Source organism: Perna viridis, chromosome 2 (assembly GCF_037379345.1).
Source record: "Perna viridis isolate PV_CMFRI_1.1 ecotype Kerala chromosome 2, ASM3737934v1, whole genome shotgun sequence".
NCBI classification, from domain to species: Eukaryota; Metazoa; Mollusca; class Bivalvia; order Mytilida; family Mytilidae; genus Perna; species Perna viridis.
Window position 1 is genome coordinate 30,434,377 of NC_142446.1, and position 14,950 is coordinate 30,449,326.

General features: G+C 32.1%; 1 protein-coding gene across 1 annotated transcript; it reads left to right on the forward strand.

Annotated features, from left to right (window-relative positions):
- Nucleotides 1–5,118: 5,118 nt before the first annotated feature.
- Nucleotides 5,119–14,189, forward strand: LOC148624591 (sperm axonemal maintenance protein CFAP97D1-like). The gene is made up of 5 exons (XM_088567314.1): nucleotides 5,119–5,299; nucleotides 7,789–7,869; nucleotides 10,721–10,839; nucleotides 11,783–11,966; nucleotides 12,512–14,189. The coding sequence occupies exons 1-5, from the start codon at nucleotides 5,207–5,209 to the stop codon at nucleotides 12,656–12,658; spliced, it is 624 nt and encodes a 207-aa protein (XP_088423440.1). The 5' UTR covers nucleotides 5,119–5,206; the 3' UTR covers nucleotides 12,659–14,189.
- The last annotated feature ends 761 nt before the right edge of the window (nucleotides 14,190–14,950 follow it).

A 14,950-nucleotide genomic window follows, 5' to 3' on the forward strand; every position in this document is an offset into this window, starting at 1 on the left:
CTGTCATCATATATAAAACATTGTTTAAGTGTGGAGATTTATTGCATTACAAGGACTAAGACATATTAATAATACCTTTAAGTCTCCGCTTTCAATAAGTATGTAAATAGGGTAACAATATATACTTAATGCGACTGCGTGGTAAAACAATCACCCGTCGTATTAATATTTCTAAGGCAGACTTTAAGCAAGTAATGTTGAAGTGTCGTTCTTTCAGTATTAATTTCCTACAAAGTTTATGTTTAAGCAAATATTCATTATTTGTCGTTCTGTTATCGTAAATTTTATTGCTTTTGTTGTCGGGGCTTTCAGAGCTAACTTGAAGATGTGTTTACACTTGTTGAATACCTTTTGGTGAACTCTGTATTTACTATTTTTATAAAGGTTATACAATGGTGCATTTGTTGCGTTTCACCAAATCTGTTCCTTTTCCTATGTTTAGTGGACACATAATATTTTGTTTTGCCTTTGCTACCACCATGTGAACTTTTAGATGCTATTTTTTTTTTTGTTTTATAGGCAACACACCATTTTGTCATATTTCTTATTGTTGCAATGCAATTAATATAAAGATATCAAAGATAGGCACACGAAATGTGGATGAAAAACGGCCGCGGAACGAAATTGTGGTTTGCTTTTGCGGTGCATAGATACCATCATGTTAATTATTGGATGCTATTTTTCTTTTTTTGTTGCAGGTCATGATTATGTCATAGTTCTTATAACAAGAAGACGGTTATTTCTATTCAATCAGTTGTATAAATTCTTAGTCAAGGTCACGAAAACACTACGGTTAAGTGCATTAAAAGACCTGTTTTATTATATCAAGATGTTTCACAAATGTTTTGTTCATTTCAATATTCAAATTTACATGTGCTGCTAGAATATAAACAACCCTTCATGTTGTACGGGGATTGTGTAAGATTATATTACTGGTAATATTTGAGAAAGCTCAAAATGAAAATATAGAATATTGCATGAGAAACTTAGAAGTCATGTATTTGTTACAAACTTATTTCGTAAGCTCGTAAATTTAAAGCTCAAGGATACACTATAGTATCTGAAATGACAACAAAAATAGTAATCACAAGTAAAATAGAAATAAGTGTTCAACGTTACGGGCTATTAAAAAAACCTTAAAAATACACGTACGTAACTGTCTCTTGATTTTGCTATAACGAGAATGTACATGGTGAATATATCAAAAAGACAACAACCACTGGGTTGAAAAAACGTCAGCTCAAGGCCACCAATGAGTCTTCAGTAAATGACGAGGAAACCATGAATGCAACAGGGCAGGCTGTGGCTGCCCCCAAAACAACATTATACATAGGTACAGCAAAATAGTTGCCAACACAAAGTCCAGGAACATAAAAGTAAAATGAGAGTGAAAACAAACAATACATACAGAGGCCAGAATTTACTGACTTTGGACAGGCGCAATAAAGTTCTTTGGCGTGATTACAACCCAATTTTAAATCTGGCCATTATGGACAAAATATAACACAATTAAACACACATAAAAATAAGTTCCAAATTGATAAAAAAAGATCTCAATAAAGAAACTAATTACACAATACACAAATGCACACTAGCAGTTAATTGATAAACCAACTCCAGACCAGTTTAAACCTACAAAAAGTTATATGGCCTCTACGTATGTAATATGCATGGGGTGAGAACCACGGCACATCAGAAGTCATACAATAAGCACACAACACGTGTCAGAATGTGACGACTCTATTCGCTACAATGCTCCATCGGACATCGGATCTAATTGATACAGGGAAGATAATGTAAACTTAGAGAAGGGTCTGAAAATTCCCAACGATGTTAGAACTGTCAAATTTGCGATGTTAATTTTTTGTCGTTTCCTCCGCGGGACTCGAACTCGTACCGCTGTGACATCTATATGGCAACCATAGGCGTAGCTTGCATTGAGCCAGCCGAGGCAGTTGCCTAGGTAAAAAAACAAAAGGAAAAAAAAAGAAAAAAAACGGGACTGATAAAGAAAGGACAAAAAGCAGTATGTTTCGTTGTTTATTATGGTTTATTTTATACCCGGAAATATCTCATGTTTAAGTAGCACTCCAGCTAAGAATCATGCAAAATGTGATTCATGGGTAAAAAGTCTACATATTTTTATTTTTGATATTTTGTTTGAATTGCCATAGTAAACAGAATTTAACATTAGTTTTTTCTCCTAAGAGCAGGCAGATTTGAATGAATAATTACACATTTCATAGTATCGACCCACAAAAATAAAAATATGTAGCCTTTTTTGGATGTATCACTTTTTCAGATTTTGCATGATTCTTACAAAGACAGTTACTTAATCCGATATTGGTTATGATGTCCCGCCATCGTTTGATTCGCGGAGAAAAAATTTGAAAGTGAAAATGAAACGGTCGACTCGGGCCAGTTTGGCCAACCTGTTTAATAAAATGAGTAAGGTTTCAAAACCATCCGAATCATCTAAAGGAAAGCAACAAGTCAATGATCGTCAAGATCAAGTCCCAATCACGATGTCTTCAAGTTGTCAACATGAGATTCCCAAAGGTATGCATTTGACTCTATTTGTCTTGGAATTCGACAATAATTCTGTGAAAAAAAAATTTAATATTGTTTACTGAATTTTTAGTTGAACGTCTACTTCCCATTCATCGATCATTATTTGGCTCATCTAGAGGAACGCTTCTCCGAAGACAAATCTGTGAAGTATCTCGCATCTCAACTTATGCCAGATATGAAATAAACCAGACGGATTGAGTGAGCACGACATGGACGAAATTTTTTAATAGAACAGTCCAGACTTGCCAGAACCGGAATTCTTTCATTCAGAAATTTTGAGATGGAAAAAGCTATGCGAAAAATCTCTAAAATTGAGGTCCTTGTCCGAGACGTACGTCCATGCAGATCCAGATTACTACTTTAATATTCGATGTATATTGCACATACTTCTTACTATGCCTGTTGGTTCTGTTCCATGCGAACGATCGTTTTCAGCCTTACGAAGGCTGAAAACATGGAACAGAACAACCATGACCAAAGATCGTCTCAATGGGTTGGCGTTGCTTCACATCCACAGGAACGTTGACGTTGATAAAGAGAGTGTAGTCGATGCATTTGATGCAAGCGGAAACAGACGAATTGGAGCGTTACACTTTTGACATTCACTCCCTTGAATTTGCTATTAAACTTCTTGTTCCTACATTAAAACCTTGCAAAACTACTAAACTAATTTCATATTTTGAAACTAAAATTTGGGCTAAGAATTTACATTTTTCGGTGCAAAATTGTCCTCAGCATCTGGAGGGCTGCACCCCAGACCCCCTGCTTCGGTAAAAGGACGTTGCAAGCTACTCCAATGGCGACACAGCTTGCAAAACAAGTTAGTAGTAGTTAGCAAATTATTTCAACATCCACTCTACACGCTGACGTACCCCCAAACAGTTAGAGTGGGAAAACGCTCTCGGACCCACGAGGGGACTGAGCGTCAACACAGCAGTCCAGCCGCTAGTAGGACATACTCTGACCGAGTTATTCGGTCAGGTATCCCGAAGGCTGGGCTCCGCCACCAACATCAGCTGGTTCTACTAACATCGACCGAGAGAGGCCTGTGTTAGTATTCAAGGTCGTTAAAACCTCCCAATCATCATTAGCAAATTAAGTTGGTTGTAGTGAGTTGGTTGTCAGATCATCTAAAGATGACTGATCAACTTCTGATTAGACATACAACGATGTGAAATACAGGGCGCACTATTATTTCTGGGTATCACCGAACAGCCTCAACAAGGCTTAGGATTATAAACAGATATTGAAGGCGTCATGCATATCCTTACACATTACTTACTAAGGGACGCAATGTAAGGTGGCATGACTATTTATAAGTGCACTGGACAGGAGCAAGGCGTTGAGATCACAGTAGGGTATTCATAGCTAATCATAATTATTTATCAAGATAAGCATACTCTACCCTAAAGTTGACTTGGTACGGACCCAAGGAAATACGTTACGCTCTTATAGGAATGAGCCTATTCAACGGTTTAGTTGTTATTAGGTGAGCGTATTGAGCTTCTGTGCTTTGTGAAGAAAATTACAATAAAATACTGGGTGTCTGGGAGATACCCGCGCTTACAGTCGAGTAGAATGAGTTGATTGTATCTGTTGAAAAATTTTGTAAATGTTTTACGAGCTTGTGATATGGAAAACCTTGATGTTGTAATTTCTCGCTTATATCAAGATTTCTTTCGTTAAAATCCGATTCATTGTTACAAATACGAGCAAATCAAACCAATTGTGATTTGTAATTACCATATGATGGTGACAAGGGGACGTCACCATCTAAAAAACGAATAGTAAACAATATGGAATGAAAAAAATCCTCACCTTTATCTTAAATTTTAGTATGAAGTTTACCAGTATTGATATGAATACTAAGATCAAGAAAATGACATTTTTTTTATCATCAGTATTTGCTTTGTAAGTATTGAAGGCCCGGGGGACGTTTTGACTTACTTCTTAATAATTATTTTTACGAATTATTTGTTAGGATATATTTGTTATTTAACATTAACACCTAATTTTTGTTATTCAAGATGCTGAGATACATTGATAGGTTTTAGTCAATATTCGATACGAATGACAATGAACAAGTTTTCTCTTGAAATAGATTCGACTTCGGTCATGTTCGCTGAGAACATTGTCTCTCAAATAAATAATAAGTAACTAAATACGGTCCAAATTTAAAGTATTTAAGAAAAGAAGTATTAACTAATAACTTAAAGCAAATAATCTTTGAAACTGAATTGATCATATTTTATTTGTAACATTGTTACTCGGTTTGTCGTGTCACTTTCCTTTTATTTCAACATTAACGTTTACATCGTTCAAAGGGAGGTCACTATTACTGTGTTTGGCGGGAAACATCGTTTCGCAGTTTACAAACGTATTTGTGATCCAGACGGGCACTTGCTGCATGTTGCTGTTATAATTTTTCAATCTTTCTTTGTAAAAAAATCTATGCCTTTTTCAAGTCGAAAGTAAATAATATTTTCTTTTAAGATCATCAACCATTGTTTATATACCAGGGAACGAAATTCGAAACAGTATAATTTTCATTGTTGTTATGGAGATGTTGGCTTGATCACGTGGTTTTCACATTTAGGAACACTATCCTGTAATACGAGTTGTAAACAGTAGCAAAATGCATCGGAGTTACAATTCGATTTTACCAACTCATAATAGACTTTTACAACAAAAGTGGGACACAACATACTACAATGAACACAGAAGGAAGGTAAGTGTCAATTACCACCGACATCTTTACTAGCTTAGCTTTTCAATCTTTTAGATTTACAACATATGCATTTCTAGCAGCATAACAATTGTATATTTGAATGGTTTACATTTGTCTTAATTAAGAGACAATACAAAGAACTTTTCATTGATAAAGCAATACCCAAAATTAAATTATGTCAATTTGAACAAATTAAAGGACATTTTTTCCAATTGTTTTGCAGATCTCTTTTGAAATTTAGATTTGCCTTATAGGGGTGAAAATACTCATTTATCACCAGTTAGTATACACCTTTAACATATATACTTTATAAAAAATAATATGAAAAACATACTGTGAATCACAATGATAATTGTTCTATTCTATTCTTATAAAAAAAGTAGATTTTTCACTTGCTCTTGTGTTCTTACATATACATTACTACCCTACTGCACTGCAGTAAAGCAGGAAGTGCAGCAGCTTTGTGGTATATACAGTAATTTGATGCTTTTTTAATGTACCTTCCAAAGGAGAGCAAAGGCATGGCAAGGCATGAAGATTTTTTCAGTAAAAAAAATAATTCACCTTCCCTGTCAGAATTAATTTTGCCGTCCTGTGTTTAGTCTTCTAAGCTAGCTGAACTTGCTAAGGGGTTTGCTATATGAAGAAAAAATTTTAAAAAAGCTTATAGTGTTTTAATCAACAGTATCTTATATCCTTTGAAACACTGGATATGAAACAATAAAAGTATGAGCTGTAATTGTAAATCAGTATACTGACAGCAACAGACTTTTTACCCACTAAAAAACTTTCCAGACAGGAAGTACCTCTTACAGTATGACTTTCCCTGACAAAGTTTCACTGTCCTCGGGCAACATGAAGTGTGAATCTTCATGCCCTGCTTGGTAATAAAAGAAAGGTTTTTCTATACAGGTTACCTTAACATACATGTAGAATGTACTATAGTGGGATATTTTAATCATAGTCTTGTTAAATTGGTTATTGATGGTGCCTAAGACATATTTTATTGTACATAGTAGATTTATCTATGTATTTAGGTTGTCTTGGAAGATTTTATCAGCAACTTTATCCTTTTTCAATTGTTCTTACTGCCTGATTTTTTTATCCCAGGCTACTGTCATGATACCAAAAAACATTGACATTATCCAATCCTAAATCAACTGTGACGTTGCTGACAAATAGCATAACCTCGGTTTTGAATAATCAGGCTTCAGTGTAACTGGGATATTTTCTGTCTGGTATGTAAAACAGTTGTTATACTGTATGTCCTATCCCATGGTCATATCCTATCCTTTTCCCATAGTGGTCTAAATTTAAGAATTGTTCTGCTTTTCATGGGAAGATTATACAAATACAGCTTATGTTTCTTAAAACAACTTTGACTTTGTCCTTTATCAAATATTTTTCTAGATTTACTTCATGATTTATATGTAAATGTGATTTATAAACATTGATAATAAAGTTAACAAACTACCATTATTTAAATTTAACTAAAATGAAAATTAAATTAATCTAATAACTGTTTGTTCATTCAGTTTGAAAGAAACCCCAGACTGTATGGTTATGATTTAAATTACCCTTGCACAAATCATTCATTGTTTGTTTCACTCACACTAAGGGGCAAACAGTTGTGCCAGTGAAAAAATGTATCAACAGTTTATATTTGGTTTAAAATGTGATAAACATGATAAATAATGAATTATTTCAGTAATCAATGATTTATTATAACAAACTCAGCTTTGTATATAATAAAATTCTTGTAATTTTCACATACTTGAAGTAAGAAATTTACATATGTAATAAGGGGAAAAAATAATTTTACTAATAGAGAAAACTTCACTTTGAACTTTTTCCCATTTGACTTGTATCGGAATAGTTCTTTTTTGTGTTTTTCTAATTAACAAAGCATTAACATGTTCCTTTCTTTGAACCTAAATTAATTTTAAAGTATTTTATACTTTTTCATGCAAACTAAAATTTTTGTTTAAACATTATGAAGAGTCATTTAAACTCATATTTTTTTACTACCCTTCATAACTTTACAGCAATTTTTGGCTAACAGTTGATTATTTTAAGTCTGTATTTTAATTCTAAGAGATACTTTTGTATGATGTGGCATACAGAGATGTTGTATGTTGTTACATGTACTTTACTGGAGCATAGGCCATCTATGTCTGCCCTCCAGGGCTGCTTGTTCTTCGTTGTCAGCTCCAATTGCCCCCATGTTTTCCCTGTCACCTTTACATTTAAGTCCAGGTCTCAGCGCCAGGTGTTTCTATGTCTCACTGTCTTCGTCTTTCCCTGTGGTGTCTATATATCTAAAGGCTTGGATTTTACCCGAACCAAATGTTATCAACATTATAGGTTATTTCATTGTTTTACATTTAAATCCATTTATTACATGTATAGATATATTTGTCAACTAATAAATCCTTAAGAATGATTTTTTTTTACATAATACATGTGTATAAAATTGTTGTCTGTTTCAGGTTCACACTGCACAGCCTATGGTGGATACTAGAGCTCCTCCTACCTATATGCACCTCCATTTAAAGTTAAAGAAATTACAGGTATGATTGAACACTACAAAAGCTTTTTTTTTGAATATGTTCTCCCTCCATTTAACTTTGAGTTTCAAAGGAATATGGAGGCATCACCAAATACTATTCTTAATTTTTTTTTAATGTACAGACACTTGAGACAAGGATTTAGCAATGCCAATAGTGGCAAAAGAAAATTAATGATGTACCCTTGTCAATTTTCAAAGGAGCTTGTTTTATTAAGTATGATATTAGGTTTCAGATAAAGATTAGCATCATTAAACTTGAAGATTACTAAATGCTGAGAACATTCTGAGAAAGGAATGGTAAAACATTAAAATAAAAATTTACAGAAGAAAACTACATGCATATCTGATATGTTTGTGTTCCAAAGTAAAAATAGAGTTTAAATAGACAAAAACATTCCAATATCATTTGCACACAAATCCTCTCAGATATATAGCTTGTCTCTGTTATCGATAATATAAAATCATTCTAATCTAACTTGTAATTTATTGATCATATAACTATCTCCTCTATAATTTAAGTATTGACATTAAATCTAGTAAAAGCACAGTTTGTATCTTATATTTGATAAATGGCACCCATTTGTTCCCTTTCAATTCGAAAAAATGTGTTTCTGTTGATTCATTTTGAATAAAAACTGTAAGACTTACTTAATGTAAAAGGTTTTGTATGTGCCTACAGTTTTCATCATGTTATTTCAAGCCTTTATTATAATTTCACTATCATGAGTTAAATGAGCCATTACTAGAATGAATATTTAATTTCATAGGTACTGGTACAAACTTTTGATGAATCATGTTGTGTTTGTTGGAGTTTTAAAAGCGTTTTTTTTGTTTGTTCTTGACATTGTTGTAATTTACTACAATGTATTTATTTTAAACACACTTTAATGAACAAAGAGTTTTTATACCACCACCACACAAAGATGCAAGGTATCGTGTGATAACCTCTGAAAAATTATGTTTCTGCTCCTCAGTCTGTCTGTTCATTCCAGATGATAACTTGAGACAAATCAATGAATTTTTTTGAAATTTTGCACAGTTGTTAAGGTCTTTAAAAACAAGTTGAGTACAATTTTCTGCAAAATTCAAAATGTAGTTTTCAGGATATGACCATTTTGATAATTTTTCACCTTAACATAGTCATAAGGCTTTACCACCAAGTGTTGAGAAATAAACTATATTCAGTATTACAGCATTAGTATTGCGGCAACAATAAATGATACTAAGATACAATAAAATGTAACTCGCTAATCATATACATTTCATTTAAACTAACATACAAAATCTTGAGGAAATACATTAATATGTCTTATATGAACATATATCCTAATAGAAAGTATATTGATTGAAATCCTCATTGAAATTGTGTAAATTAGATTCTATCCTCATATTATTGCAAGTTTGCTAAAATCCATTAGAATTGGTGAAATGATTTTATTTGCTGATAAAGAGGAAATGTATTGTTTAGCCAAGTCAGGATCAATTGGCACAAACCAAACAGTGTTGTTAAAACATCACTTCAAAGCTTCATGTAATCAATACATGGTCTTAGTTACATGTACTTTAATGGCAGTCCCAATAATCCCATGCAGTGTAATAACAAATCATGCGAATCAGATCAGTCTATATATCAAGTTTTAATGGTATGAAAGCCTTATACTAAATTAGTATTCAACTTCATATTTTTCTTTTTGAGATGAATGTCTCTGATGTCATTAAAAAAATGCAGTTAAAAAGTTATGTGCTCGGAAGACCTTAACTCTCATTTTGGGATCTATTTTGGTGAAAACACAGCAATACAAATCTTAATTGTGCAATATACTCTGGCATGTTAAGTCCTATATATTAAATAATAAATGTATTCAGAAGTGAAAATTGAAAATCAATCTTGGCATTTAAATTTTTAGTGACATTAAATGGACATATTTATGTGGAAACAAAAAGCACTTAAATATTTACTTGGAGGTCGTTTTACCTATGGATATGGTATAAATGTTTTGGTGTCCTATTACATTGTTAAATATCTTCTTTCAAGTGAAGGTGAAGTGTTTGAAAATAAATCAGACGTGAGACCAGACTATTTTTCAATACTGTACCTTATAGAGAAAATTACTGTAAAATTCTAAATTGTTTACTTTGTACAGATACATAGAAAAGGGAACAGATATGGTGAAATGCTACAAATACACCATCGTATACGTGAAACCTTCATGAAAAAATACATTGTAGTAATTACTTTATTTACTTAGATAAACCAAAAGGACTTCAACACACCTTTAAGTAAGCTTTGAAAGGCCCCAACAATAAAAGTAATAAGATCCATGTTAAAAAAAACAATAACACTTCTTAGGATAATAATGACACCTTAATGACCAACATCTCCTGACTAGACAGGCGCATGTCAGTGATGGGGTTCTGCTAGTTTTATACGGACCTTTTAATGTAAGGTCAAAAATGGACTGAAACAACGAGCAAACACACAACTAAATTTACTCAATAATACATTCAATTCTCTGTATGGAATACCTCGTTATACAACATATAGACAAAATGAGATATCTCATTAAAAAATGCTCGCAGTTACTGAGAACTGGCTCAGAACATATTAAAAAATGACAATACCATAATATTCCCAGCATTTATATAAATTGCTGTTTTATGCTTGTTGCTAAATACAGCAACAAATCTCAGCTTTACTTACTCATTTCAAATTCATTTAAGTAATCCTGTTATTAGTTGGTGAAAATTGAGGAAATAGACTGTTCTGCTTTTTTCCCAGTTTTCAGTATTAGATAGGTGAAAAAAACGTTGAACTGTTTTTGTAATTATTTTCCAATTTTTTTTACTTTTAGTTAGAAGAAGAACGACTAGCAACTATAGAAAGAGATAACAGAATTTTATTAGAAAAGATGTCATACGTCATGAGAACAAGAGGTCGAGTGGATAATAGGAACAATTATGAATATAAAAGGTAAACTGTGAAAACAGTCAAGTGCATTAGAAATGATAGGCCTAAAAAAATTATCTGTGCTTCTGTCAACCCTACTGACCCTAAGTTTTATGTCGACCCTAAATTTTAATGGCCATTTTTTGACAAGTACTATTAAAGTCTGAAAAAACTTTTGAAAAAATAACTCAGTTTTTTAACCCCACCACAAAGAGTGGCAGTTAAGATATTACGTGATACCCTCTGAAAAGTTACGGTACATGTATCTCTGTTCATCAGTTTCCAGATGATAAAGAAGGTGTCAGAGGACCTGTTTGGAACTTTGTACACTTACTGAGTTACCAGTACTAAGTATTATGAAAAACAGATCATGTCGAAATTCACTCTTTGATTGGATTATTTACACAAAAGTTATGGCCATTTTCAGTTGTATTTACCTCCAAAAAAGTTTTGCAACATGACGGATATCGTTTGATGTCCCTTTAGATGCCCTATTTTATAGCATGTTAGCAGAAACACAGGAAGTTTTGCCTTACTGAAGTGATATCAGAATGTACTTGTTGACTGTTCTAAGGCACCAACTATTTTTATACTGAGGGGGGTGGGGGGAGGGTGTTAGATTAGTTTAGGTTGATAGAGGCTTAAAATTTCAGTTATTGTTGCATTTCCTTCTTTTTTGTGTTATTTTGAAACTAATTAGTTATGATTTTGAGGAACTTCATTTTATATACATTGTAACATCAGTTGAAATTGCATTAAGTTCTGAACATAAAAAACTAAAATTAGTACATCTTACATTATCTAATTATTTAATTTAACTATAACTATAAAGACTTCTTCAACACCCAGTAAGTCTGAAGATTGCTTAGAATTGTTTCTACTCACTGGAGATTTAAGTAAAAATGAAATTAAGTGTTTAAAATGATTTATTAGAGTTATTTTTTACATGCTATTTTTTTATTTGTAGTTTAAATAGAGAAAAGAGACAAAGAGAGTTACTAAGATTGACGAAAGAGAATCAAACAATATTAGGTAGAATCATGGCTAGAAAACCAGAATATAGTGCAGATAACTGGAGACGTGAATGGGATCAAGATCAGAAATACATGGATAATATTTCACACTTCCCAAAGAACTGGTGGCTTATGAAGGTAGAGTACTGGTTTATTAGTGATACCGGTAAATAAATGTCACTTCCTCCTATGTATAATGGAGATTTACAGCAACCTTGTTAGCCCATGTAGACATCAAATAGTTGGTTCTTTACTAGATCTTAGGCTTTCAATATAAAAAAAACACTGCTCTATGTTACGATATGTGTCATTTCTATTTTCTCAGTTGTATAGCAAATGGAGGTTCATAGGAGCAAAATTTTTTGCATGAAATCTTGATTTTTACACATAAATTCTTGCCTTGCTTCTCCTTTAATTCTATTTATGCCCTAAACTGAAATCCTTCGCTTTAGGAGAGGTATTTATAAGTAATAATGGTGTCTGTATATTCTTTCGGTTGGTCTGTCCACAGCTTTTTTGTTACTGGTAGTTGTTTTCAATTTTCAACTTTTATTGCTTTGCTTTCTAAATATGTATATTGTATAATTTACAAATTTTGCTTAAAAAGGAACAATCAAGAAAATATTTGAATTTTTTTGTCTGTATATTGAACATAGTACATGTATTGTTAAATCAAATTATAGGAGAAGACAAATGTGAAGAAAAAATCACAGAAGGATACAAAAGGTGAGAAAAGGCAAGGTGAAGAACAGGAAAGACCAGGTACAGCAGGCTCAGCAAAAGTAGAAGAGGAATATTCTCAGGAGAAACCTAAGGCTTCAATGGAATGACAGTGTAATAGAACAAATGACATGAATGAGAATGTATATGTACAATGTACATTATATGTGTACTAAATAAAGTGTTCTATGAATCACAATAGACCAAAAGAAGGCTAAACCTATTGTATCGAAATATTCATCACAAGCTAAAAAAATAAAGATATATTAAATTGAATAATTTTACCTCATTATGGGTCATTGAATATGAGGCAACTTGGTATATTCCATTTGTGTTTTACAATATGCTGTCTACATTCTATGTTTGTGGAGTTTGTTTCTTGTTCAATGTGGTACTTTATATTTTCACTGTGTATATATAAGACACCAGGGTAAATAGTATTAGCAGCTATAGTTCAGAATAATATTAGCAGCTATAGTTCAGAATAATCAGGAAAATAGTATCAGCAAAGTTTTCATGTGGAAAATGGAAAAGTTGATGCTGCATTTTCTGTTATGAATTATTTGTTTTTATCTTTTTAATCTGACTACATATCAAATCTATACCTTCATATCATTCTCAGATAAATAATTTACATTGACTAGAACAACTGACAGTATGTTACACGTGAAGAGAATTGATTTGACTGCCCTGATTCAACTTGTTTTGTACTATAGTTTTTTTGTGCTGTGATATTTATGTTGTTAATTTTGCTCAGCTGTTATGTAGCTTTAATTTTAAATGCAGTATTTTAGTCTCCAGCCTTTTATTGCTTGTTTGATTCTGTTAAAAAAAATCATCAAAATGCTTAATAAATGAAGAAAACCTTACAAGAAATACCTGACCTGAGTACAAAGCAAAATCTTTTCCTGGGAAATATTGGGTGATTGTTAAATCTGAAATAATTTGTTTTTTTAAGTTTAAGACTAAAAATTGTGATACTATAGACATGGTTGAATTGTACAGATATTTGTTGTTACTGTTATTTATTTCTTTCTAACGATGATTTTGTTAAGTATTACTTGGTATTGCTTTGTTTAGAATATGCAAGACTTTAGAAGCTTTAACACATACAGTATTGAGAACTGGTCAGTGAAGACATATCATTGATATCTATAAATTAGTTGGATGAAATATTTCAGGTATAGCACATGTAGGCTGATGGTAATACTCTTTGGCAAAAGTATTTTAAAAAGAAGGGAGTTCATGACTTTTTTTTTGTTTATCATTTCAAAAGTGAAGTCAGACTTTGTTATCTTTTTTGGTAAACAGTGTACTAAAATTCTGCAGGGTTTTACTAACTGCCAAGATACATGAATATTATAAAGTAACCTTACTAAATGTTTATATATTCAGATTTATACTCCTTACCTTTATTTTAACCATCAGTTTTCGTTAACTTTTTCATTGTGATGATGGTCAAAGGTAAGGAATTATGTTATAATTATTCATGTGTATTGACTACTTTTTCTATTCATGACCGTTACAGATGTGATTTTTATGTGTACAATTGTACACTAATATTTTATATTTTTACTTATTACAATAGCATCATTCTACATGTTTGTCTAAATAAAATTTTATCCGAAAAAAAAAAAAAAATAGTTGTTTATGGTACATTTGAAAGCCTTATCTGTACATATAATCAGGTAATTGCATATTTATCAAGTATTGGTCTTATCCCAATTTGTTTTAAAGCTGTTCATTTCTTTGTACATGTAACTGCCAATTTTTGAGAAGCATATGTAGAGAAATTCAATTTTTTAAAAATAAGATATTGGATAAATTTCAAAGCCGTTGTTAAGGTGGGGGGCAAAATCATGGTCACATGAGACAGGTGGTTCTAAAATTCTTACATAGAATGCAGTACAGAAGAATCTTTTAGCTGGGTTATTGGTTAATATTTGTGGTCTCTATTACAGGTTTCCTCAAAGACTGTAGTCCTCTATCTGAGCAGGAATAAAAAAAATGGCTGTTGAATGTTTGGTTTATTTGAGTAGCAGTCTTTATAAAAATCAGACATGAGATGATGCATGCATGCCAAGGAATTCAGTTTAATTTCTTGCTCAGAAACCGTTATAGATCACATAACCAGTCTTAGTTTTTCATTTGAGGGTTGTGCTTGTGAGGTCAAATTTATATAGATTGTACATGAAATTAGCACTTTGCAAGAGTTATCATTCTTGATTTGGTTTTATTTGGTTGAGTTTAGTGGGAGTTTAAATGTGTATTTCTCTCAAAAGTACAGATCTAAATACAGAAAGAACTATTGCTATATAAAAATAAAGCATATGTAGGCCTAACAAGCATTGTCTGATCTATGGGTAGTGTCCAAATTTTATATGGACTGGTACTTAAATTTT